We start from the raw sequence: 25,608 nt of genomic DNA on the forward strand, positions 1-25,608 counted from the left end.
AGGTGCAGCAGTAGTCTGTCGGAAGCAGCCTTACTGCATTTATTTAGATCTCAGCACTGATATGGGGAGAATAAACTCCTTGTGATTCTGGTTGGATTTTTTGACCTGTTATTACCAGGAAGTTGCCTTGGTTGTAATACTTATTATGTACTTACTGCTGGTTCTGTTACCAGGAAGTTACCTTTGTTGTAATACTTATTATGTACTTACTGCTGGTTCTGTTACCAGGAAGTTGCCTTTGTTGTAATACTTATTATGTACTTACTGCTGGTTCTGTTACCAGGAAGTTACCTTTGTTGTAATACTTATTATGTACTTACTGCTGGTTCTGTTACCAGGAAGTTACCTTTGTTGTAATACTTATTATGTACTTACTGCTGGTTCTGTTACCAGGAAGTTGCCTTTGTTGTAATACTTATTATGTACTTACTGCTGGTTCTGTTACCAGGAAGTTACCTTTGTTGTAATACTTATTATGTACTTACTGCTGGTTCTGTTACCAGGAAGTTACCTTTGTTGTAATACTTATTATGTACTTACTGCTGGTTCTGTTACCAGGAAGTTACCTTTGTTGTAATACTTATTATGTACTTACTGCTGGTTCTGTTACCAGGAAGTTACCTTTGTTGTAATACTTATCATGTACTTACTGCTGGTTCTGTTACCAGGAAGTTACCTTTGTTGTAATACTTATCATGTACTTACTGCTGGTTCTGTTACCAGGAAGTTGCCTTTGTTGTAATACTTATTATGTACTTACTGCTGGTTCTGTTACCAGGAAGTTACCTTTGTTGTAATACTTATTATGTACTTACTGCTGGTTCTGTTACCAGGAAGTTACCTTTGTTGTAATACTTATTATGTACTTACTGCTGGTTCTGTTACCAGGAAGTTACCTTTGTTGTAATACTTATTATGTACTTACTGCTGGTTCTGTTACCAGGAAGTTACCTTTGTTGTAATACTTATTATGTACTTACTGCTGGTTCTGTTACCAGGAAGTTACCTTTGTTGTAATACTTATTATGTACTTACTGCTGGTTCTGTTACCAGGAAGTTACCTTTGTTGTAATACTTATTATGTACTTACTGCTGGTTCTGTTACCAGGAAGTTACCTTTGTTGTAATACTTATTATGTACTTACTGCTGGTTCTGTTACCAGGAAGTTACCTTTGTTGTAATACTTATTATGTACTTACTGCTGGTTCTGTTACCAGGAAGTTACCTTTGTTGTAATACTTATTATGTACTTACTGCTGGTTCTGTTACCAGGAAGTTACCTTTGTTGTAATACTTATTATGTACTTACTGCTGGTTCTGTTACCAGGAAGTTACCTTTGTTGTAATACTTATTATGTATGTACTTACTGCTGGTTCTGTTACCAGGAAGTTACCTTTGTTGTAATACTTATTATGTACTTACTGCTGGTTCTGTTACCAGGAAGTTACCTTTGTTGTAATACTTATTATGTACTTACTGCTGGTTCTGTTACCAGGAAGTTACCTTTGTTGTAATACTTATTATGTACTTACTGCTGGTTCTGTTACCAGGAAGTTACCTTTGTTGTAATACTTATTATGTACTTACTGCTGGTTCTGTTACCAGGAAGTTACCTTTGTTGTAATACTTATTATGTACTTACTGCTGGTTCTGTTACCAGGAAGTTACCTTTGTTGTAATACTTATTATGTACTTACTGCTGGTTCTGTTACCAGGAAGTTACCTTTGTTGTAATACTTATTATGTACTTACTGCTGGTTCTGTTACCAGGAAGTTACCTTTGTTGTAATACTTATTATGTACTTACTGCTGGTTCTGTTACCAGGAAGTTACCTTTGTTGTAATACTTATTATGTACTTACTGCTGGTTCTGTTACCAGGAAGTTACCTTTGTTGTAATACTTATTATGTACTTACTGCTGGTTCTGTTACCAGGAAGTTACCTTTGTTGTAATACTTATTATGTACTTACTGCTGGTTCTGTTACCAGGAAGTTACCTTTGTTGTAATACTTATTATGTACTTACTGCTGGTTCTGTTACCAGGAAGTTACCTTTGTTGTAATACTTATTATGTACTTACTGCTGGTTCTGTTACCAGGAAGTTACCTTTGTTGTAATACTTATTATGTACTTACTGCTGGTTCTGTTACCAGGAAGTTACCTTTGTTGTAATACTTATTATGTACTTACTGCTGGTTCTGTTACCAGGAAGTTACCTTTGTTGTAATACTTATTATGTACTTACTGCTGGTTCTGTTACCAGGAAGTTACCTTTGTTGTAATACTTATTATGTACTTACTGCTGGTTCTGTTACCAGGAAGTTACCTTTGTTGTAATACTTATTATGTACTTACTGCTGGTTCTGTTACCAGGAAGTTACCTTTGTTGTAATACTTATTATGTACTTACTGCTGGTTCTGTTACCAGGAAGTTGCCTTGGTTGTAATACTTATGTACTTACTGCTGGTTCTGTTACCAGGAAGTTACCTTTGTTGTAATACTTATTATGTACTTACTGCTGGTTCTGTTACCAGGAAGTTACCTTTGTTGTAATACTTATTATGTACTTACTGCTGGTTCTGTTACCAGGAAGTTGCCTTTGTTGTAATACTTATTATGTACTTACTGCTGGTTCTGTTACCAGGAAGTTACCTTTGTTGTAATACTTATTATGTACTTACTGCTGGTTCTGTTACCAGGAAGTTACCTTTGTTGTAATACTTATTATGTACTTACTGCTGGTTCTGTTACCAGGAAGTTACCTTTGTTGTAATACTTATTATGTACTTACTGCTGGTTCTGTTACCAGGAAGTTACCTTTGTTGTAATACTTATTATGTACTTACTGCTGGTTCTGTTACCAGGAAGTTACCTTTGTTGTAATACTTATTATGTACTTACTGCTGGTTCTGTTACCAGGAAGTTGCCTTGGTTGTAATACTTATGTACTTACTGCTGGTTCTGTTACCAGGAAGTTACCTTTGTTGTAATACTTATTATGTACTTACTGCTGGTTCTGTTACCAGGAAGTTACCTTTGTTGTAATACTTATTATGTACTTACTGCTGGTTCTGTTACCAGGAAGTTACCTTTGTTGTAATACTTATTATGTACTTACTGCTGGTTCTGTTACCAGGAAGTTGCCTTTGTTGTAATACTTATTATGTACTTACTGCTGGTTCTGTTACCAGGAAGTTGCCTTTGTTGTAATACTTATTATGTACTTACTGCTGGTTCTGTTACCAGGAAGTTACCTTTGTTGTAATACTTATTATGTACTTACTGCTGGTTCTGTTACCAGGAAGTTACCTTTGTTGTAATACTTATTATGTACTTACTGCTGGTTCTGTTACCAGGAAGTTACCTTTGTTGTAATACTTATTATGTACTTACTGCTGGTTCTGTTACCAGGAAGTTACCTTTGTTGTAATACTTATTATGTACTTACTGCTGGTTCTGTTACCAGGAAGTTACCTTTGTTGTAATACTTATTATGTACTTACTGCTGGTTCTGTTACCAGGAAGTTACCTTTGTTGTAATACTTATTATGTACTTACTGCTGGTTCTGTTACCAGGAAGTTACCTTTGTTGTAATACTTATTATGTACTTACTGCTGGTTCTGTTACCAGGAAGTTACCTTTGTTGTAATACTTATTATGTACTTACTGCTGGTTCTGTTACCAGGAAGTTACCTTTGTTGTAATACTTATTATGTACTTACTGCTGGTTCTGTTACCAGGAAGTTACCTTTGTTGTAATACTTATTATGTACTTACTGCTGGTTCTGTTACCAGGAAGTTACCTTTGTTGTAATACTTATTATGTACTTACTGCTGGTTCTGTTACCAGGAAGTTACCTTTGTTGTAATACTTATTATGTACTTACTGCTGGTTCTGTTACCAGGAAGTTACCTTTGTTGTAATACTTATTATGTACTTACTGCTGGTTCTGTTACCAGGAAGTTACCTTTGTTGTAATACTTATTATGTACTTACTGCTGGTTCTGTTACCAGGAAGTTACCTTTGTTGTAATACTTATTATGTACTTACTGCTGGTTCTGTTACCAGGAAGTTACCTTTGTTGTAATACTTATTATGTACTTACTGCTGGTTCTGTTACCAGGAAGTTACCTTTGTTGTAATACTTATTATGTACTTACTGCTGGTTCTGTTACCAGGAAGTTGCCTTTGTTGTAATACTTATTATGTACTTACTGCTGGTTCTGTTACCAGGAAGTTACCTTTGTTGTAATACTTATTATGTACTTACTGCTGGTTCTGTTACCAGGAAGTTACCTTTGTTGTAATACTTATTATGTACTTACTGCTGGTTCTGTTACCAGGAAGTTGCCTTTGTTGTAATACTTATTATGTACTTACTGCTGGTTCTGTTACCAGGAAGTTACCTTTGTTGTAATACTTATTATGTACTTACTGCTGGTTCTGTTACCAGGAAGTTACCTTTGTTGTAATACTTATTATGTACTTACTGCTGGTTCTGTTACCAGGAAGTTGCCTTTGTTGTAATACTTATTATGTACTTACTGCTGGTTCTGTTACCAGGAAGTTACCTTTGTTGTAATACTTATTATGTACTTACTGCTGGTTCTGTTACCAGGAAGTTACCTTTGTTGTAATACTTATTATGTACTTACTGCTGGTTCTGTTACCAGGAAGTTACCTTTGTTGTAATACTTATTATGTACTTACTGCTGGTTCTGTTACCAGGAAGTTACCTTTGTTGTAATACTTATTATGTACTTACTGCTGGTTCTGTTACCAGGAAGTTGCCTTTGTTGTAATACTTATTATGTACTTACTGCTGGTTCTGTTACCAGGAAGTTACCTTTGTTGTAATACTTATTATGTACTTACTGCTGGTTCTGTTACCAGGAAGTTACCTTTGTTGTAATACTTATTATGTACTTACTGCTGGTTCTGTTACCAGGAAGTTGCCTTTGTTGTAATACTTATTATGTACTTACTGCTGGTTCTGTTACCAGGAAGTTGCCTTTGTTGTAATACTTATTATGTACTTACTGCTGGTTCTGTTACCAGGAAGTTGCCTTTGTTGTAATACTTATTATGTACTTACTGCTGGTTCTGTTACCAGGAAGTTACCTTTGTTGTAATAATTATTATGTACTTACTGCTTGTTCTGTTACCAGGAAGTTGCCTTTGTTGTAATAATTATTATGTACTTACTGCTGGTTCTGTTACCCAGAAGTTGCCTTTGTTGCAATGTTGTCTTTCCTTCAGTCTCATCAGACTGAATTCTTTCAATTTTCATAAGTAACAGAAGTTCATACAGTGGGATGTTATAACCTGCAAATGGAGACAAATTGTACAGTTAACCACTGTATCCTTCCAGTAATCTGTTACACTTTGTTTACATGTTTGCAATGGTTTAATCAAACAAGTCTGAAAGAAAACATTACAAAAAAGCTATATTTTATCTAGGACCATGGATAAGCATCTCTGAAGACAAATGACTGTTTTCCATATTCTTATATTACATTACTCTTTCAGTCTCTTGAGAAGAGTCCTAAGAAAGCAAGACACTCATTTCCACACTCTTAGTTTATTGTTCATATGTCTGAGTGTACTCACACATTTGTGTGTAATTCTACACCAGCTATCCCTCAGGACTGAAATTCAAAAACATCTGGTTCCAACCCATTCCAGTAGAAACCTGAGCCAATTTACACACGAGTTAATTTATATGAGATAAAGCAAGGAATTCTAGTAGAAACAATAAAAATAAACATTCTTTAATAAGAAAAAAGTATGGTCATTGAAGTATATGAAAAAAAAATAAGTACATACTAAAGTAAAATATGGCAACTGTTTAAAATGTCCAGACTCACTTTAGTAAGTCCCATAATGTTGACAATGTACTGTTGAAAAAATGGACTTAAAGATGCTAAGTCAGAGATGGCCACTTCTTGGAGTACAACCTTTTCTCCAAGGTATTGCCACCTCTGAGTTAGTATACAGACGTTTGGAGCATGTTGAGGGCTTGTCCCTGATATTTTATGACTTTGTGTATCTCTCTGTATGTAAGACACTAATGAATAGCTGTAGCACTTTCAATGATCAATGGTACCTTTGTCTTTTTTTCTTGAACTGCTACATCTGAATTCTTGCAACTACTTTTTGAACACTTAGCAATGGATGATTTCCTTGAGATGTACACTTTATCATTCATTACAATGCTTTGTGATTCATGTTTACAGTGCTGCTCAGCTACTTCTATACTGTAAAGTCTGCACAATCCTCACTATAACAGTGTTACCACATTCTTAGTAATGGATAATCCCATGTGTACAATTCATCATTCATTACAATGCTTTGTGGTTCACATTTACAGTGCTGCTCAGCTACTTCTATACTGTAAAGTCTGCACAATCCTCACTATAACAGTGTTACCACATTATTAGTAATGGATAATCCCATGTGTACAATTCATCATTCATTACAATGCTTTGTGGTTCATGTTTACAGTGCCGCTCAGCTACTTCTACACTGTAAAGTCTGCACAATCCTCACTATAACAGTGTTACCACATTATTAGTAATGGATAATCCCATGGGTACAATTCATCATTCATTCTTACTATAACAGTGTTATCACATTCTTAGTAATGGATAATCCCATGTAATTCATCATTCAGTGCTGCTCAGCTACTTCTATACTGTAAAGTTTGCACAATCCTTACTATAACAGTGTTATCACATTCTTAGTAATGGATAATCCCATGTGTACAATTCATCATTCATTACAATGCTTTGTGGTTCATGTTTACAGTGCTGCTCATCTACTTCTATACTGTAAAGTTTGCACAATCCTTACTATAACAGTGTTACCACATTCTTAGTAATGGATAATCCCATGTGTACAATTCATCATTCATTACAATGCTTTGTGGTTCATGTTTACAGTCCTGCTCAGCTACTTCTATACTGTAAAGTCTGCACAGTCCTCACTATAGCAGTGTTATCACATTCTTAGTAATGGAGAATCCCATGTGTACAATTCATCATTCATTACAATGCTTTGTGGTTCATGTTTACAGTGCTGCTGAGCTACGTCTATACTGTAGTGTCTGCACAATCCCCACCACATTACTGTGCCTTTCAGTGTTCTGTCAAGAGTGTATCACACCCATCTAGAAGAGGTGTGACTGTTTCCAAGTCTTTTTTTTTTTTTTTTTAACAAAACTTACATTTGCGGAAAATTTCCATATGGTGATTATACTTTTTCCTTCTATCAACTACTGTAAACGTATAACTGATTATATTTAACTACCTTCTCCTACTCAACCCTTGTTCTCCCTTATTGTACCACCACTTACTAATTTAACTGGTTATATCCCTTAACTACCCTCTCGTACTTAATCCTCATTCTCCCTCATCGTACCACTACTTACTAATTTAACTGGTTATATCCCTTAACTACCTACACCTACTTAATCCTCAGTCACCTTCATCATACCACCACTTGCTAATTTAACTGGTTATATTTCTTAACAACCTACACCTACTTAATCCTTATTCTCCCTCATCTTACCACTACTTACTAATTTAATTGGTTCTATCCTTTAACTACCTACTCCTACTTAATCCTCATTCTCCCTCATTGTACCACCACTTACTAATTTAACTGGTTATATCCCTTAACTACCTACTCAATCTTCATTCTCCCTCATCATACAACCACTTACTAATTTAACTGGGTATATCCCTTAACTACCTACTCCTGCTTAATCCTTGTTCTCCCTCACCGTACCACCACTTACTAATTTAACTGGCTATATCCCTTAACTACCTACTCCTACTTAATCCTTGTTCTCCCTCATCATACCGGTTATATCTCTTAATCACCTACTCCTATTTAATCCTCATTCTCCCTCATTGTACCACCACTTACTGATTTAACTGGTTATATCCCTTAACTACCTACTCAATCTTCATTCTCCCTCATCATACAACCACTTACTAATTTAACTGGGTATATCCCTTAACTACCTACTCCTGCTTAATCCACCACTTACTAATTTAACTGGGTATATCCCTTAACTACCTACTCAATCTTCATTCTCCCTCATCATACAACCACTTACTAATTTAACTGGGTATATCCCTTAACTACCTACTCCTACTTAATCCTTGTTCTCCCTCATCATACCATTGCTTACTAATTTAACCGGTTATATCTCTTAATCACCTACTCCTATTTAATCCTCATTGTCCCTCATAGTGCCACCACTTACTAATTTAACTGGTTATATCCCTTAACTACCTACTCCTACTTAATCTTTGTTTTCCCTTATCGTACCACCACTTACTAATTTCAACCCAAATGCCAGTCTTTGCCTTCGCTTGCTTTTCTTTGCACTTTTGTCTGCTACAATTTATACAAACGAACAGGTAATCTCTTAGATTTTCTTCTCTTCCTATAGTCAGAAATTGTATGATGCAAAGTTAGCATTAATCATCTGATATGCCTAATTACGTATGCAAAATGCTATGTAACCAAGATGAAAATATTACATATAATGTGGAAAATGAAAACATGCTGTATGTTATCTGTGTACGTGAATACTGGGGCTCTTACTCCTGGGCTTCCACTGAAAAAGGTATCTATGCCAGCTGGACTTTCCCAGTCAAAAAGATAAAATACAATAAAATAAATAATTAAACTGTGTGTTACTCCCACATATGCAATATGCAATGGACTTTGTAAACCAATGTGTACATAGTCCACTATCCTGGGCTGCCATTATTAACCTTTCGTCTTTTGGTTAAAACTTGTATCTTCTTAACCATTCCTGAATTAAATCCTGATCAACATGAGCTTGTTCTGGGAGATCTCTATACTTGCCCCAACAATTGCAACCTTTCCATATTTCTTTCCTTCTCATCTGATCCTTTTCCAAATATTCTTTGGTTTCTTGGCACACTCAGATGCTGCGTGATTTTGGTTTACATCTGCTTTGCTTTCTATTCCTACTTGACACTGGAATGCTTCTGCTAAACTAAGAAAAGACATCATCTTAGACTTCCTCTCCTCATGTTTTAAAACTTTCACTATGTTTGGATATGATGACTTCAGCAGATATGTATTCAGTCCTATAACTGCAGTTTTATACAAGTAATCAGTTTCTTGGAGGCCCATACCTTTTTCACAACAAGGTATACATAAACTTGGTAAACACAGATTTTACATCATGTGATAAGCATGAAATGTTTGTCCTGTTTTCCTGTCCAGCTGACTCAATACCGTATGGAGACAGTCAAACATATCAAAACTGTAAGTTAGAACTTGAAAAGCGTATTGGTTTATGGCATGGACTAGATGTCAAGGTTATTTTCAATACTAGTTTTAGTCTTGTGAAGTATTCCTTATTCAGCTTTATTCACATTTGCTCATGTTTTATTTCTAATCCTTCAGCAATTCCCAGATATTTATACACTCCCACCCACTGAAGCTCCTTTATATCACACTCCTGTAAAAACTGATACTTTCTTGGTACTGATTACTTTTGCACATTTATTAAGACTAAATTAAGTTCTTATATCCTCTGAGAAAGTTTTAACCACTCGTAGTTGTTGTTTTAGCTCTTCATCTGATGAACTAACAAAAAAGAGGATTACAGATCTTTAAGCAAGTTTGATTTCTGGGAGCCAAACTGTAGCCATGTTAAGTAAACAAACGAATATTTTATGGGCAAGACAAAACAGCAGCGGTGACAAAGAATCATACTAAAATATCCCTCTTTGAATTTTTATCCCTAGGAAAATAATTTGCCCTTTGTCATGGCTTAATTGTAAAGTAGTTTGCTACTGTTTCACAATCACTGTAATGTAACTGATAAATGTAGGACAGATCTTGTACGTCTATAGGCACTCCTTTATTCATGAATGCGGGATGATGTCAAATGCTTTCTTGTAATCTATCCATGCCATATTTGGAGTCTTCCCCTTTTTATAACTCTCCATTACAGCTTTATTTAGCAAAGGGTTGGGTGGGTGGCCTAATGGTTAAGGTGTTTGCCTTGCAAGCACAAGGTGCAGGGTTTGAGTCTCACAAGGGATAATTGGCTACACTTAAATGGCTCGCAAGGGCAGTTAGCCTAGTATTAATCTATGAACTAATCTATGAACAAAGGGTCCTTTGTTCCATATGACTTTTTTATCTTACCCTTTTCTTTAATTGCCATGACTGAGTTTTTTCTAAAGGACTACAAACTTAGTCTGCATCAATACCAGTATTTAGTTTGTACACTGAAGTAAGGCAAATTATTGATCTACACTGGCCAACAGCTTTACTCTTAAGGATTATTACCATTTTTCCTGTTGTTAACCAGGTTGGTGTCTATCTGGGATGCACACATAAGTAATTTGTACCCTAAATCTTTGTGTAAAGATGTTAATACTTTTATTGAGAAGTTAGGTACTGCATCTGGGCCTGGGTGTTTCCAAATAGGAGCTATTCTGAATGTTGTTTCAGTTTGGCTCTGGCTGCTACTTCATCCTATTTCATAACTTGTACATTTGAACTCATTACTGTTGCTAAGCGGAGATGCAAAATGTGTATTTTTTTTTAATATAACAGTAGCAAATGAGCAAACTGATTTAAACAAATTAACCAATAAAAAGCTAAAAACTGAGCCCCGTTCCAGCAGTCTTCAAGCAAGACAAGTTCCAATTGCACACTCCTGCCACTAGAGTGCAGAGGAATCTTCTCCAAAAAGATGGCCTGGATTAGTGCGCAAGTTATACAAACAAAGCTAGATTCAGCAGGTCTGATCTAGTCTATGCTACAGCAAAAAATGCATACCAATTTCAGAAAGAACAGTTCAAATAAGCAAGCACAATAAACCTTTAACCAGAAAATCCCACCTCAGAAGGGCAGACTCTACCCTCTACTCCCACAAGAGTGCAGACCACACCTTCTTAATCTAAAATAACTGTCCCGAAGCCCAAGTGCTTAAACCAGAACTATTACACTTTTAGAATAACAGACAGTAAGCCTTCAAGCAGCAACTCCCAACTTAGAAGGATGTAAGCTACCTGTCCTGCCACAACAGTGAAGATCACAAACCATCTTAATGTAAAACAACTGGTCTGAAGCCCAAGTGCTTAAACCAAAGGCTTAGAATAACAGTTACAATTTAATCAGGCTACTAACAAGTAGTAATAAATGTTGTTGTTGTTGTTGTTTGTCTTTCGGCTTTTCTCGGTTAGGGGTCGCCACAGCGGAACTCCGGTCCGCTAATGATTGGCAGTAGATTTTCACAAATGCCGAGGTACCAGCTTGACGTCCAACCTTCAACAAAGGCATGCCCATTTATGCATGTCTTTCAAACGCCCACCCAACCATGGGGAGGACATGCAGACTCCACACAGAAGGCACTCGCCGCACTCCAGCCAAGAATCGAACAGGAGAACCTCTTGCTGTGAGGCAACAATGCTACCGCTGCACCACCATGGAAGACAAGTAGTAATAAATGCAGCAGAAAAAGCAGATGAATAAAGTGCAATAGTTTTTATATAACGACAGAAAATGAGCAAACTGATTTAAACAAATTACCCAATTAACCAGTAAAAAGCTCAAAACTGAGCCCTGTTCCAGCAGTCTTCAATCAGACAAGTTCTAACTGCACACTCCTGCCACGAGGGTGCAGGGGAACCTTCTCCAAAAAAAGATGGCTTGGATTAGTGCTCAAGTTATACTAACAAAGCTAGATTCAGCAGGCCTTTATCTAGTCTGTACTACAGCAAACAAGGTGCACCAATTTCAGAAATAAACATTTAAAATAAGCAGGCACAATAAGCCTTTAACCAGAAATTCCTAGCTGAGAAGGTTAGAATCTAGCCTCTCCTCCTACAAGAGTGCAGACCACACACCTTCTTAATGTAAAATAACTGGCCTGAAGCCCAAGTGCTTAAACCAGAACTAATACAATTTTAGAATAACAGATACTGAGCTTTCAATCATCAATTCTCAACTTAGAAGGATGTAAGCTACCTCTCCTGCCACAACAGTGCAGACCACAAACCTTCTTAATGTAAAACAACTGGTCTGAAGCCCAAGTGCTTAAACCAAAAGGTTAAGAATAACGGTTACAATCTAATCAGGTTACTACCAAACAGTAATAAATGCAGCAGAATAAATACAACTGAGTATTTTAAGAAGAGGCAAACGCAAAATAAAGTAATGAAGTAGGAAGAAACACAAATACAGTAAAAGCAGATGAATAAAGTGCAATTTGTTTCTTAGTAAAGTACAAGGAGAGAGGGAGGAGGAGCAGAAGATAATTCAATATTAAGAACTAAGTGGGTTGGCCTTCTCAAATGTTCTCTCTGTATTAAGTAGAGTGAACACTAGATTGGGAGGGGTGTCCCAGATCAAATTTACAGTAGGGGATGGCAACTACAAAGCCACCAACTATAACACCACAAGAATAGGGTGTGAGGGAGGGAAAAAACAGTTTCAGGACAAATGAGAAACAGAAAACAATGCCAGAAAAATAATTCAGTCAAGCAAAAAAGTAATTCAGTCAGGCAAAATTAAGACAATGCAGAACTCTGAAAGGTAAAAATGCCACGAAATATACTTATCAATCAGTGATATATTTCCAGACTGTTTGAGAATCACACTTCAGCCAGAACACCAGGAGTTTCCAACTGTGTATGCAAGAATTTACAAACAGAAACTATATTTTTAAATCAGCAAGCCTTGAAGCAATCAGATAACACAAACACTGTTAGACCAGTTTTATAAACTCCACCACAGGAATGGGGGGGGGACCAGTTTCAGGACAGATGAGAAACAAAAACCAATGCCAGAAAATATATAAAATAATTCATATACATGTACAGGAAAAAAACACGCTGAGCTGGTCACTCCTTGAGAATACAAGATTTAATAAAACTAAACGCTAAAATGACAACTTTTTCGTCCGACCTCAATAGCTGGACTTCTTCAGAAAAAAACATACAACAGCTGTTAAAATTCAAATGTCTTATTTATAACCTTCCCGCCAACCTTTTAAGACCCTAAATTGTCTCTTAAAGGTGTATGTAGTCAGACATTGTTACTTCAAATGTATCGCTGACTTCAATATTAATCTAAATGAAAATCACATTTACAATCGCTTTTATCAATGTTAAACACTTTTTACAGCAACGCCTTTTGTAAGCCATATTCCTTTACAAGTTTGTTTTCTAGTGGAGTACAAAATAATTCAGTCAGGAAAAGAAATAATTCAGTCAGGCAAAATTAAGAGAATGCAGAACTCTGAAAGGTTAAAATGCCAAGAAATATACTTATGAATCAGCGATATATTTCCAGATTGTTTGAAAATCACACTTCAGCCAGAACACCAGGAGTTTCCAACAGTGTATGCAAGAATTTACAAACAGAAACTATATTTTAATTCAGCAAGCCTTGAAGCAATCAGACAACACAAAAGCTGATAGACCAGTTTTATAAACTCCACCACAGGAATAGGGGGGGAAGCAGTTTCAGGACAGATGAGAAACAGAAAACAATGCCAGAAAATATATAAAATAATTCAGTCAGGCAAAAAATAATTCGGTCAGGCAAAATTAAGACAATGCAGAACTCTGAAAGGTTAAAATGTCAAGAAATATACTTATCAATCAGCGATATATTTCCAGACTGTTTGAGAATCACACTTCAGCCAGAACACCAGGTGTTTCCAACAGAGTATGCAAGAATTTACAAACAGAAACTATATTTTTAAATCAGCAAGCCTGGAAGCAATCAGATAACACAAACGCTGTTTGACCAGTTTTATAATCTCCACCACAGGAATGGGGAGAACCAGTTTCAGGATAGATGAGAAACAAAAACCAATGCCAGAAAATATATTAAATAATTCAGTCAGGCAAAAAAATAATTCAGTCAGGCAAAATTAAGACAATGCAGAACTCTGAACGGTTAAAATGCCACGAAATATATTTATCAATCAGCGATATATTTCCAGATTGTTTGAAAATCACACTTCAGCCAGAACACCAGGAGTTTCCAACAGTGTATGCAAGAATTTACAAACGGAAACTATATTTTTTAAATCAGCATGCCTTGAAGCAATCAGATAACACAAAAGCTGTTAGACCAGTTTTATAAACTCCACCACAGGAATGGGGAGAACCAGTTTCAGGACAGATGAGAAACAAAAACCAATGCTGGAGAATATATTAAATAATTCAGTCAGGCAAAATTAAGACAATACAGAACTGAAAGGTTAAAATGCCAAGAAATATACGTATCAATCAGGAATATATTTCCAGATTGTTTGAAAATCACACACCAGCCAGAACACCAGGAGTTTCCAACAGTGTATACAAGAATTTACAAACAGAAACTATATTTTTAAATCAGCAAGCCTTGAAGCAATCAGATAACACAAAAGCTGTTGCACCAGTTTTATAAACTCCACCACAGGAATAGGGGGAACCAGTTTCAGGACAGATGAGAAACAAAAACCAATGCCAGAAAATATATAAAATAATTCAGTCAGGCAAAATTAAGACAATGTAGAACTCTGAAAGGTTACAATCCCAAAAAATATACTTATCAATCAGCAATATATTTCCAGACTGTTTGAGAATCACACTTCAGCCAGAACACCAGGAGTTTCCAACAGTGTATGCAAGAATTTACAAACAGAAACTATATTTTTTTAAATCAGCAAGCCTTGAAGCAATCAGATAACAGAAACGCTGTTCGACCAGTTTTATAAACTCCACCACAGGAATGGGGAGAACCAGTTTCAGGACAGATGAGAAACAAAAACCAATGAAAGAAAATATATAAAATAATTCAGTCAGGCAAAATTATGACAATACAGAACTCTGAAACGTTAAAATGCCAACAAATATGCTTATCAATCAGCAATATATTTCCAGATTGTTTGAGAATCACACTTCAGCCAGAACCCCAGCAGTTTCCACAGTGTATGCAAGAATTTACAAACAGAAACTATATTTTTAAATCTGCAAGCCTTGAAGCAATCAGATAACGCAAAAGCTGTTAGACCAGTTTTATAAACTCCACCACAGGAATAGGGGGGAACCAGTTTCAGGACAGATAAGAAACAAAAACCAATGCCAGAAAATATATAAAATAATTCAGTCAGGCAAAATTAAGACAATGCAGAACTCTGAAAGGCTAAAATGCCAAGAAATATACTTATCAATCAGCGATATATTCCAGATTGTTTCAGAATCACACTTCAGCCAGAACACCAGGAGTTTCCAACAGTGTATGCAAGAATTTACAAACAGAAACTATTTTTAAATCAGCAAGCCTTGAAGCAATCAGATAACACAAAAGTTGTTAGACCAGTTTTATAAACTCTACAACAGGAATAGGGGGAAGCAGATTCAGGACAGATGAAAAACAAAAACCAATGCCAGAAAATATGTAAAATAATTCAGTCAGGCAAAATTAAGACAATGCAGAACTCTGAAAGGTTAAAATGCCAAGAAATATACTTATCAATCAGCGATACATTTCCAGATTGTTTGAGAATCACACTTCATCCAGAACACCAGGAGTTTCCAACAGTGTATGCAAGAATTTACAAACAGAAACTATATTTTTAAATCAGCAAGCCTTGAAGATAACACAAAAGCTGTTAGACCAGTTTTATAAACTCCACCACAGGAATTGGAAGAACCAGTTTCAGGACAGATAAGAAACAAAAACCAATGACAGAAAATGTATAAAATAATTCAGTCAGGCAAAAAAATAATTCAGTCAGGCAAAATTAAGACAATGCAGAACTCTGAAAGGTTAAAATGCCAAGAAATATACTTCTCAGTCAGTGATATATTTCCAGATTGTTTGAGAATCACACTTCAGCCAGAACACCATGAGTTTCCAACAGTGTATGTTCACAAAAAGCATGTACCACTTGCAGTACCTCAGCATTTATTTGTAGATGATACTTTCCTTGTAGACTTCCAAATCTTGTAAGTAAACCAACTCAGTCATGCTGGATATTACCACGATTATCTAAATTATTTGGTATAACCCTGTAATATCCAACTTTTCTGTACAAATATACTTTTGGTACCTTAGTATGAATTTGTTTTACCACAAAACATAACCCAAGCCAAACCACCAAATATACTAAGCACAAAAGCATGTTTAATACTATAAATTGAAAAAAGGATACTGAACCTCTTAATTTTGCTGTAGGTTTCGAAGATATGGGTTTACTTGATGTTATGAATCAGTTTATGTGCACACAGTTTTCTCTTCGGTGTTTACAGCGCACTTACTTGTTCAAAAGTGTTTTCAGGAAAAATTTACACTATGCATCTGTGTCTAAAGTATCACTACCAATAGAAATTAAAAAAAAATAAATATCTTTTAGTGAAATTCAACAAAATCCAAATCAGCCATCAGCAGCCCAATACCTACCTTACTAATTTAGAATTTTATAACCTTGAACATATTTATGTGGCCATATATCCTAACATGATCCTGTTTACCTGGAAGACTTCTTGTTGCCCATAATACAATGTGACAGTAAGCTAAGATTAACACGCTCAAGTCTCTTCCTGTGAGAAAAAAATCCTTCACTCAGAATGAAAGTAGTGAGAAATACTATTACGTTTGACAATTTAAGGCAAAAGTATTAGTGACTGGTTTGCAGTGACTTTTAAAACATCTGTTTCCTACAGATGTGTTACACAAAGGGCTTATCAAACTAAGATAACACCGCCTTTTAAAAAAGAGTAATGTTGAGAATTTCAAGTTCTCTCTTCCCTAAGTCAGTCAGTGCATCATATGACCTGGCTTGTACAACTCAGTAATTAAGTCAGACTGTTCTAAGTGATCATGTTTATTCACCCAGGATACAAAATTATAGAGCTATGAAGTCCCAAAGCCTTAATACGCTTATGCCCCAGGAGAGGGAAACAGTGCAGCAGAAGTGATAGTTCATAGTATAACAGCTGTTATATAACAGTATAACAGATGTGAGACCGAAAACACATATGCCAAGACCCTGGAAGAAAACACAATGAAGCTTACGGACAGGACAACTTAGTCAAGCCTTGTAGTTGTTGATTTGACAGTGTAGTCCACAGAAATCCACTGGATAAAAACGTCAAGGAACAAAGCTTTTCAGATGTTAAAATAGTTTAATCCAAGCATTCGCTTCACAGGAAAAAACACTGAAATCACACTAACACTCCAAATGCAAGTACGTTTTCATTTCAAAAACTTCCTCAGATGTGGGCTGGTAACTACATCAGTACATATATATACATCAATCAACATTTAAAACCACCAATCTCATGCTGCATAGTAAATGAGGCATAACTGAAAATTATGTCATGAAAACATTTAAAGCACATTCTAAATGCCTTATTTCTTGCATAAAAAGTACTACTGACCTAATCAAATATCATACCAGTTACTTTTATTACTTTGATTTAAACTTTAAAATCTCTATAAAACAGTTTAAAACCTTTTCTAAAAAAAACTTTTAATACAATGCCATCTTGTGGAACAAAGTTGAACTACCACTTTCTGTTATAAAGAATGTATGCTTCCTAGGAGTTTCTCTGACCCCAGAACTTACATGAAGTAACTGTTTTAATCATCCTTACAAAATTCAGAACAATACAGTAATAAGCAGCTATCCGTGTTAATACAAATATGTTTAAAATCTTAATGTTAAATAAATAAATGAATAACGTGCAAAATAGCAAAATGGAAAATACAAATACTTTAAAAACATTCTAAATACAGTTTTTAAAATTCTTTCAGTTTCTTGACGTCAGTGTAGTTCATCATCTTATGTTGAAAAATATATTGTTGAAATACAAGCTGAGATAACAATCCTGACATGGAAATTAGTTAACTTAATAATTAAGTAAAGGAAGAACATAAGATTCCTATTTGGGATCTATAATTTTGCGGCTCTTAATTTGAGGAGGGGGCAATGGAAATACTTTTGTTGAGTCCCGGACGCTTGTTGGCTTGCAATGTAACTTGCCACCAAAGCTCACGGTACTCAATTCTTTCCTTCCATAAACCACCCTTGACATCATATTTCACTTTTTCCAGTACAAAAAATTCATAATATTCCTGTTCACATCGCAACTTATGTTGATAGAGCGCATTGGTCTCTTTTTTGTTTTGTATCTCGTACATGTGCTCGTAAATTCTTCTTTTCAACTTTCATTCCGTCTTCCCAACATAGGTGGGAGGTGGAAGAACCTGAGGAGGAGGGGGTAGTGGGAGTTGTAGCTGGATGAGTAGAGTGGTTTGTGAAGGATGATGTTAATTTAGATATGGAGTCAATGAAGAAGCTGTTAAATTGGAAGGCTAGGTCGGTATCAGAAGTATTGTGATCAGGGTGTGGGTTTTCCTTTTTGCCAGGGTTGAAGAGGGAAGAGATACTATCCCAGAATTTTTTTGGGTTAGTCTTGTGATTGTTTTGGAGGGTGATATAGTAGGATTTGCAGTCAGAAGTGATAAGTTTTTTAACTCTGTTGCGGAGTATTTTGTATTCATTTAGGGTGGCTGGGGTTTTGTTTTTATAGTGGTTTTTCAAGGCTTTATCACAGAGGTGCATGACAGCTAAGGTATCTTTGGTTAGCCATGGGATGGTTTTGCTCTTAATTCTTTTAGTTCTTAGGGGGGCCAAGGTGTCTAGTAGGTTTAGAAATTATGTATTAAAATAGGTAACAGCTTCATCTAGGGGAAGTGTATTTAGGGGACTCCAGTTAAATTGTTTAAGTAAGTCAGAGAAGGTGTTGGGGTTAAAGTTTTTTAAGGAGCGTACAGAGATGGTGGCATGTGTCAGTTGTAGGGAGGGAGAATGACGGTGAGCGAAAGTAGGAAAGTGGTCACTGAAAGAGTCAGGGAGTGTACCACTACTGGAGATAAGGTGTGGGTGTGATACCAGAATCCAGTCTAGGGTGCTTCCAGAGGAATGGTCCTTAGATGGCCTGGTTATTGAATTGATTAACTGATGAAAGTTGTAGAGGTTTATATTTAGGGGGTTTATTGGGCATTGGACAGAGGACCAGTTGATGTTAACGTCACCTAGGATAACAGTTTCATTAGTAATGTTGGTGGAGAGCCAAGAGAGAATGTCCTCAAGAATAGGTATGTTATCACCAGGAGGGATATAGAGGGAGGCTAAGCATATTGTTTTATGCTTGTTTAGGTGGAGTTGGGCTAGAAGTACTTCGGCATTGGCAAATTGGGGAACAGGCTTAGAATATGAAGTAACTGAAAAGGAAGAGGAATAGAGTAGAGCAACTCCACTTCCTTTTTTTGTGGGTTCTGTCTTTCCTGATGATATTATAGTTGGGGGAGTTATTTCAGAATCTTTTATGGAGGATTTTAGCCATGTTTCAGAGATTGACAATATGTCAGGATTGTTATAGAGAAGCCAGGCAGGGAGGTTGGGGATTTTGTTACATATACTTTGAGCATTTAATGCTGAGAAGGAGAGGGATTTTGTAGATGAAGGTGTGTAGGAGGGGGTGGTTGAGGAGCTGATGGAAGAGGGACCAGGGTTAGAGTGTATGTCACCAGAAAGTAGGGTGGTGATAAGTTGGTGGAGATGAAAATAAAGGTGATTAGAGAGTTTTGTGTATGGTTTAAGGGTTGTATGTTTTGTATAAGTAGTGCAAGTTAGGCTTGGAGTAGCATGTTTGTAGGTGGGAAAAAGTAGGGAGGGGTTGCAGAAGTATAACTGAGGGCTTATGGAGGTAGAGGAGTATTTATGTTGTTTAGGCACTGAACTGGTTGTGTGATAGTGGGGGGATTGAGTAGTGTTAAAGGGTTTGGTGATGTAGGTTAGATAGGTAAACTTAGTAGTAGTAGTAGTAGATGGGTTATAAGTGAGGAAGGTTTTGTTAGCATTGCTGTAGTTTAGAGTTGTAGTTGGGATGAGTGACTGGTGTGAATGGAGTGTTGTACGGCTAGGAATGGTTAGGCTAGATGTTGAGAGGTGGTAGGGGTGGAGCCAGGAAGAAGAGGGTGGGGAAGATCGAGGCTGATTGGAGTGGGTGTGGTTAGTGGGGTTTAAATGTAGATGTAGTTGGGGCGGGTGAAAATTGGGGGCAGGGTAGGGGAGCGGAGTGAGCCCAGAGGGCTAACGGAGCGGGAAGAGCCAGGAAAGGAAGACCAAGGACAAGGCTATGCAAAACAATCGGTAAGGGTAGGAGTAGAGACACAAGTTAAGAAACATAAGGTAAGTAGTCACAGGGGTTAGGGGCAGGGCGGTGAGTCAAAGGTGGAAGGAAAACATAGAATTCACAGGGTGGAAAGGTAGAGAAGGCAGTTGGAGTTTTTTTTTCTTAGTTTTTCCTTTTTATTTTTAAAGTTTAGAGCTTATAAGATTGAAGTAAAAACAGTTAATGGATGGCTGCTGCCATCTGCTGACCAAAATGGATAATTACAGATATGTGGAGCAGCACTGGGAGAAAAGGAAGGGAAGAGTCTATGGAGCCAAGAGAGGTTGGGTCGGTGCTGGGCTGCTGGCTGGCGCACGCTGGGTCAGACTAAAACAACAACCAGTGGCACAAATGACTATGCAGTAAGGTACATACACTCATTTTAGTATGTGGTTCTTGTGGGGAGGCAGGACAGTTTCCCGATACACCGCACGATCCATGAGATGGTTCTTACAGGTAGGGAACCCGGGTACTATGTAGCACAGGTAAGATGTCTGGGGTAACTTGTACGTATTGATAGCAAGCTGTAAAAGGAGAGAAAGGTAAAATTAATGCTATGCAGACAGAAAAACAGCCATTAAGAGGGAAATACTACAATAGGGAAGTATAGTCTAGGCAGTGTGGGGTAGCCTAGGGGTGGTATGTAGTGAGAGTGTGAGTTATAAGAAGTGTAAACTATAGGAAGACTGGGGGGGAGAAAGGGAAGATTACATTTAGTTAAATTAGGAACAGTAGGAGCTTCAGTACCATAATACAAAAAAAAACTTGGATTAAAACCAGTGTTTTACATTAAACAGAACTAATCAGTACTGGGTGATACATAAAAACCAAATGACTGCATTTAAATGCAGAGTTGGGCAGCGTTCAGACTTCAGTAAAAAAATGTACTTTGCACTATACAAGTTAACCAACATTTTTAGGACATAAACTCTGCGTGAGGAAGCACTTACAGTCTTAATAAACACAGTCTGTCAGCTATAGGCAGAAATAAACAAACGAACTGCACGTAATCCTAGCCTCTTACTTAATAATTATAGCACTCTGAGTACATGCATTAACATTACCATACCACAGCATGAAACAGTTTAAACTAGTGGGGCACCTTAGTTCTTATCTAAGCAGGTTGAGCGTGTCGAGATAAAATCAATTGCAACACTTACAAATGAGGCAGGAGTATATGGTATTAATTAAAAATTAAAAAAGTGTCTAATTTCAGTATAAGGTATAGGACTTTTAACTAGTCCACTTGTTTGTAATAGGATAGAGTCTTACCATACATTATAAAGGGCAGACAACCTTATGTATCAGGGAAATACCTTGGATAAGGCAATTCTAATACAATAACCGCTTCGAGACTTGACTAATCAAAATCTGGTAAGCTTTATCGCTTACACGCTGGTTGAGCATTTCCAGTTAAGTGTTACGAGTAAAAAGCAGTTTTGTTGCCCCAGGTGAGGTGGGAATGGGTCAAACCAATTTAAAAAGAACACAAAATAAAGAGGAGGTTACTAAAATAATGTTTTGCAACCGATTTTGGGAAGGCTCCAGTATTTGCTGCAGAGAAGTGATTCGGAGTAAAAAACGTCTGACAAGTAATCAGTATAAGCATTTGGTCTTCACAGCTGTAGCTAAGCGGCATACAAATTAGGGGCTAATCACATAAGAGCGCCTGACAAACAGTCAGTGTTTGTAGCAGTTCTGCACATTAAATACAAGGATATACGTTGGGAACATTTAGCTAACTGTTTGATGGGATATGAGACAGTTCCCTGTAGTTATAATGCTCAACAAACAGAAAATAAGTACAATAGCTATACGGAGCTGTAACAGAGCAGCGACATACAGGGCATACACATGGTGCAATAACTAGGTAGTTAGACTAGAGAAATATGTAAAAATAGCTATATAGAGCTATAATTGAGCAGCAACATACATTTGAACATAAGCACATGTGATAACTAGAATACAGACAGAAAAATCTCACCCACGAACGGGGCCAGCAACCGAAGGCACGACCTGGACTGGAAGGGGCCAGAGGATGATTTAAAATTGGCACCTGGCTCTACTGGCGTCACTATATGGTTTAAGGGGCGGGAAAAGAACAGAAAGAAGGGGGGGGCAAGGCAGGGAGACAGGGAGAGACAGTTAAGTGAGGGGAGGGGGCAGGTACAGAAAGGTAGACCAGAAAGAAACAGAAAAGGAAGACCAAGGATGAGGCTATGAAAAACAATCAGTAAGGGTAGGAGACACAAGGTAAGAAACATAAGGTAAGTAGTCACAGGGGTTAGGGGCAGGGCGGAGAGTCAAAGGTGGAAGGAAAACAGAATTCACAGGGTGGAGAGGTAGAGAAGGCAGTTGGAGGTTTTTTTCTTAGTTTTTCCTTTTTATTTTTAATGTTTAGAGCTTATAAGATTAAAGTAAAGACAGTTAATGGATGGCTGCTGCCATCTGCTGACCAAAATGGGTAATTACAGGTATGTGGAGCAGCACTGGGAGGAAAGGAAGGGAAGAGTCTATGGAGCCAAGAGGTTGGGTCGGCATTGTATTAAAAGGTTTTTAGAAAAGGTTTTAAACGGTTTTAGAGATTTGAAAGTTTAAATTAAAGTAATAAAAGTGACTGTATCAAAGAGTTTGCAAACTTTTAGACAACTGGTATGATATTTGATTAGGTCAATAGCAAGGGAGCCCGCAGGATTTTTTGCAGGGAGGTGCAAACCCAGAACCCCACCCACAAAGCCCCACCCCTCCACCCACATAGCCCCACCCCCTCCACTCATGCAGCCCCCTCCCCCACGCAGCCATTACAGGGTCCCATTACTTGGCTATTTCTCCCCAGTTGCCATAAACACTGTCAAAATTCTTAGTGTGCATACTGTTTTATGCTTTACTTCTACAATGATTACAGATATCTGGATTTAAGTAGGAATCCGTGATAAGTTGTTTTACATACCCCATGTACATTGCAACTAACTCAAGGGAACTTTCAGCTGGCAGCCCTTTTGAATTCTGATCAAGAAGGCATGGCTGTTCAGTTCTCTATACTGGAATAATTTCTCATTCATTGCTAATAATCATTTTATTTACTTGGGTACTAACAGAGTTTTACTTTTTACCTACCATAAAGACAAGATATTTGTTTTACCTCAAAATACTTCCCCTTGTTTTATTTATTTATTTGTAAGTGACTTAGAAACAACTACTGGGGAATAGTGTTCCTTAGCTCAGTATTTCTCATGTAGGACACTAAACTTGAGTCCCATGAGCCTGTTCAGATTATACAGATTTAAACAGATTAGTTTATAACACTAGTGTTCTTTGGCTTCCAAGATTAGCTCTCAGTAACACAAGTTGCTGTTTAAATAAAAGCTGGCATTCTGTATTTAACTTAAACTGTGTGCATTCACTAAATTATGTATATATTTTAATTAATGCTTAATCAAGCATTTCTTCATAATCCCAACATTGACATAGTTGCAAATTATCACTTCAACTTTTTATAGATAATTCCAATAGCCCTAATATATGCACATTATTAATTATTTTTTCAAGATTAGTTTTACTGAGTGGGCAAGGGAAATTCTGGGTGTTTTCTGATTTTGTGTGGTTGACCCTTAGTTATATGAAACTGGGTCTGCATTATCACTGATGTGAACAACTTCATTATATGCTTAACTAAAAGCTTTAGACCTTTTTTCTTGACACAGCCATTACAGTATCCTTCCTGTTACTGTGATAAGCAAGAGTAGCCATGCATAAGAAGTGTACATATTTATACATATGATTATGCACGATTATATACAGACTGTATTAATTATAATATAAAATAATTCAATTAGATCCCTTCTATAATACAGCACCACTTGTTAGACTGTGTTTTAAATTTATAGTTTTGAATGTTTTTCCAGCAAGCAATGAAACAAAACATATGAGCCAATAATGACAAACTGTCCAATTCTAAACATTTCAACCATAAAAGGCCACTTATTGTCATTACAATCCATCAATGTCAGTCAGTATGCACAATCTCTGCAGAAGTAAAAGTCATCTGAATAATTCCACATTAAAGAACTCTGAAACTAATGAAGAGGTTGTTGCTAGAAAACAACTTTATATTTCAGTGTTTCATCAACAAATTCAGTGCCTGCTGCCCTTGAAGAATACATTGCCTATATTACATTAAAAATGGTAAGCTGGTATATTTGCAATACAGAATGGGTGGTAAGCTGAAAAACAAGTTATTAGGCATCTCATCCAAAGGAGGACATAGCCAGGACTGCAACACTCCACCCCCTTAAAATACAAATCTACATGCTGTGGGAGTAGAACCTATAGCCCTCTGCATCAAGATGCAAGTATGCTAACTGCTGTACTACTAACACTGCTTTAAAATTCTATACCACAATAATGATGATACCATTTGCTAAACAAAACCGTTGCACATTTTAAGCAGACTTAGAATGAGCAGCAGTAAGCTTCTCTTCCCTTGAAGCTCACAATTCCTTGAAAATGCACTCGAAAATAAATTCCACCTGCTAACTCTAAATAGGGCATTTCACTTTCTCTCACACACCTCAACCTCTGCAAGAAATCTGGACAAAGCCCAATATAAATAGGGACAGATTATAAATATTGCTCTCATGAATTTAGAACATTGCTAGAATAACAGGATTTATGTTAGTATGCATTTTATATGATGGACAGAAGGAAGGTTGGTATATTGTGTGTGCAAGAGACCAGATGGAAGGGGAGTAAGGCTAGGTGTATTGGAGGTGGGTTCAAATTGTTTTATCATGGTGTGGATGGGAGGAGAAATGGTGTAGGAGTTATCCTGAAGGAACAGTATGCTAAGAGTGTTTTGGAGTTGAAAAGAGTGTTGGATAGAGTGATGTTTATGAAGCTGGAAATTGATGGTGTAATGATGAATGTTGTTAGTGCATATGCTCCACAAGTTGGGTGTGCAATGGATTAGAAAGAAACATTTTGGAGTGAGTTGGATGAAGTGGTGATGACTGTACCCAAGGGTGAGAGAGTGGTGATTGGAGCAGATTTCAATGGGCATGTTGGTGAAGGGAACAGAGGGGATGAGGAAGTAATGGGTAGGTATGGTGTTAAACAAAGGAATGCAGAAGGTCAGATGGTAGTGGATTTTGTGAAAAGGATGGACATGGCTGTGATGAATACATATTTTAACAAGAGGGAGGAGCATAGGGTGACATACAAGAGTGGAGGTAGATGCACACAGGTGGATTATATCTTATGTAGAACGGCCAGTCTGAAGGAGATTGGAAACTGTAAAGTCGTGACCAGGGGAAAGTGTAGTTAGGCAGCATAGGATGGTGGTTTGTAGGATGACG

The 25,608-nt window shown here is 36.9% G+C and overlaps 1 protein-coding gene across 1 annotated transcript in view; it reads right to left on the reverse strand.

Annotated features, from left to right (window-relative positions):
• LOC122798774 (zinc finger protein 2 homolog) overlaps positions 1-25,608 on the reverse strand; it is a 264,657-nt gene that overhangs the window by 151,868 nt on the left and 87,181 nt on the right. Inside the window, exon 3 of the mRNA XM_044067884.1 lies at positions 5,214-5,333. Coding sequence (XP_043923819.1) covers positions 5,214-5,333 — 120 coding nt within the window. The remainder of the gene's footprint in view (positions 1-5,213; positions 5,334-25,608) is intronic.

The sequence above is a fragment of the Protopterus annectens genome, chromosome 3.part1 (genome assembly GCF_019279795.1).
Source record: "Protopterus annectens isolate FY-2018-M chromosome 3.part1, PAN1.0, whole genome shotgun sequence".
Classification (NCBI taxonomy): domain Eukaryota; kingdom Metazoa; phylum Chordata; order Ceratodontiformes; family Protopteridae; genus Protopterus; species Protopterus annectens.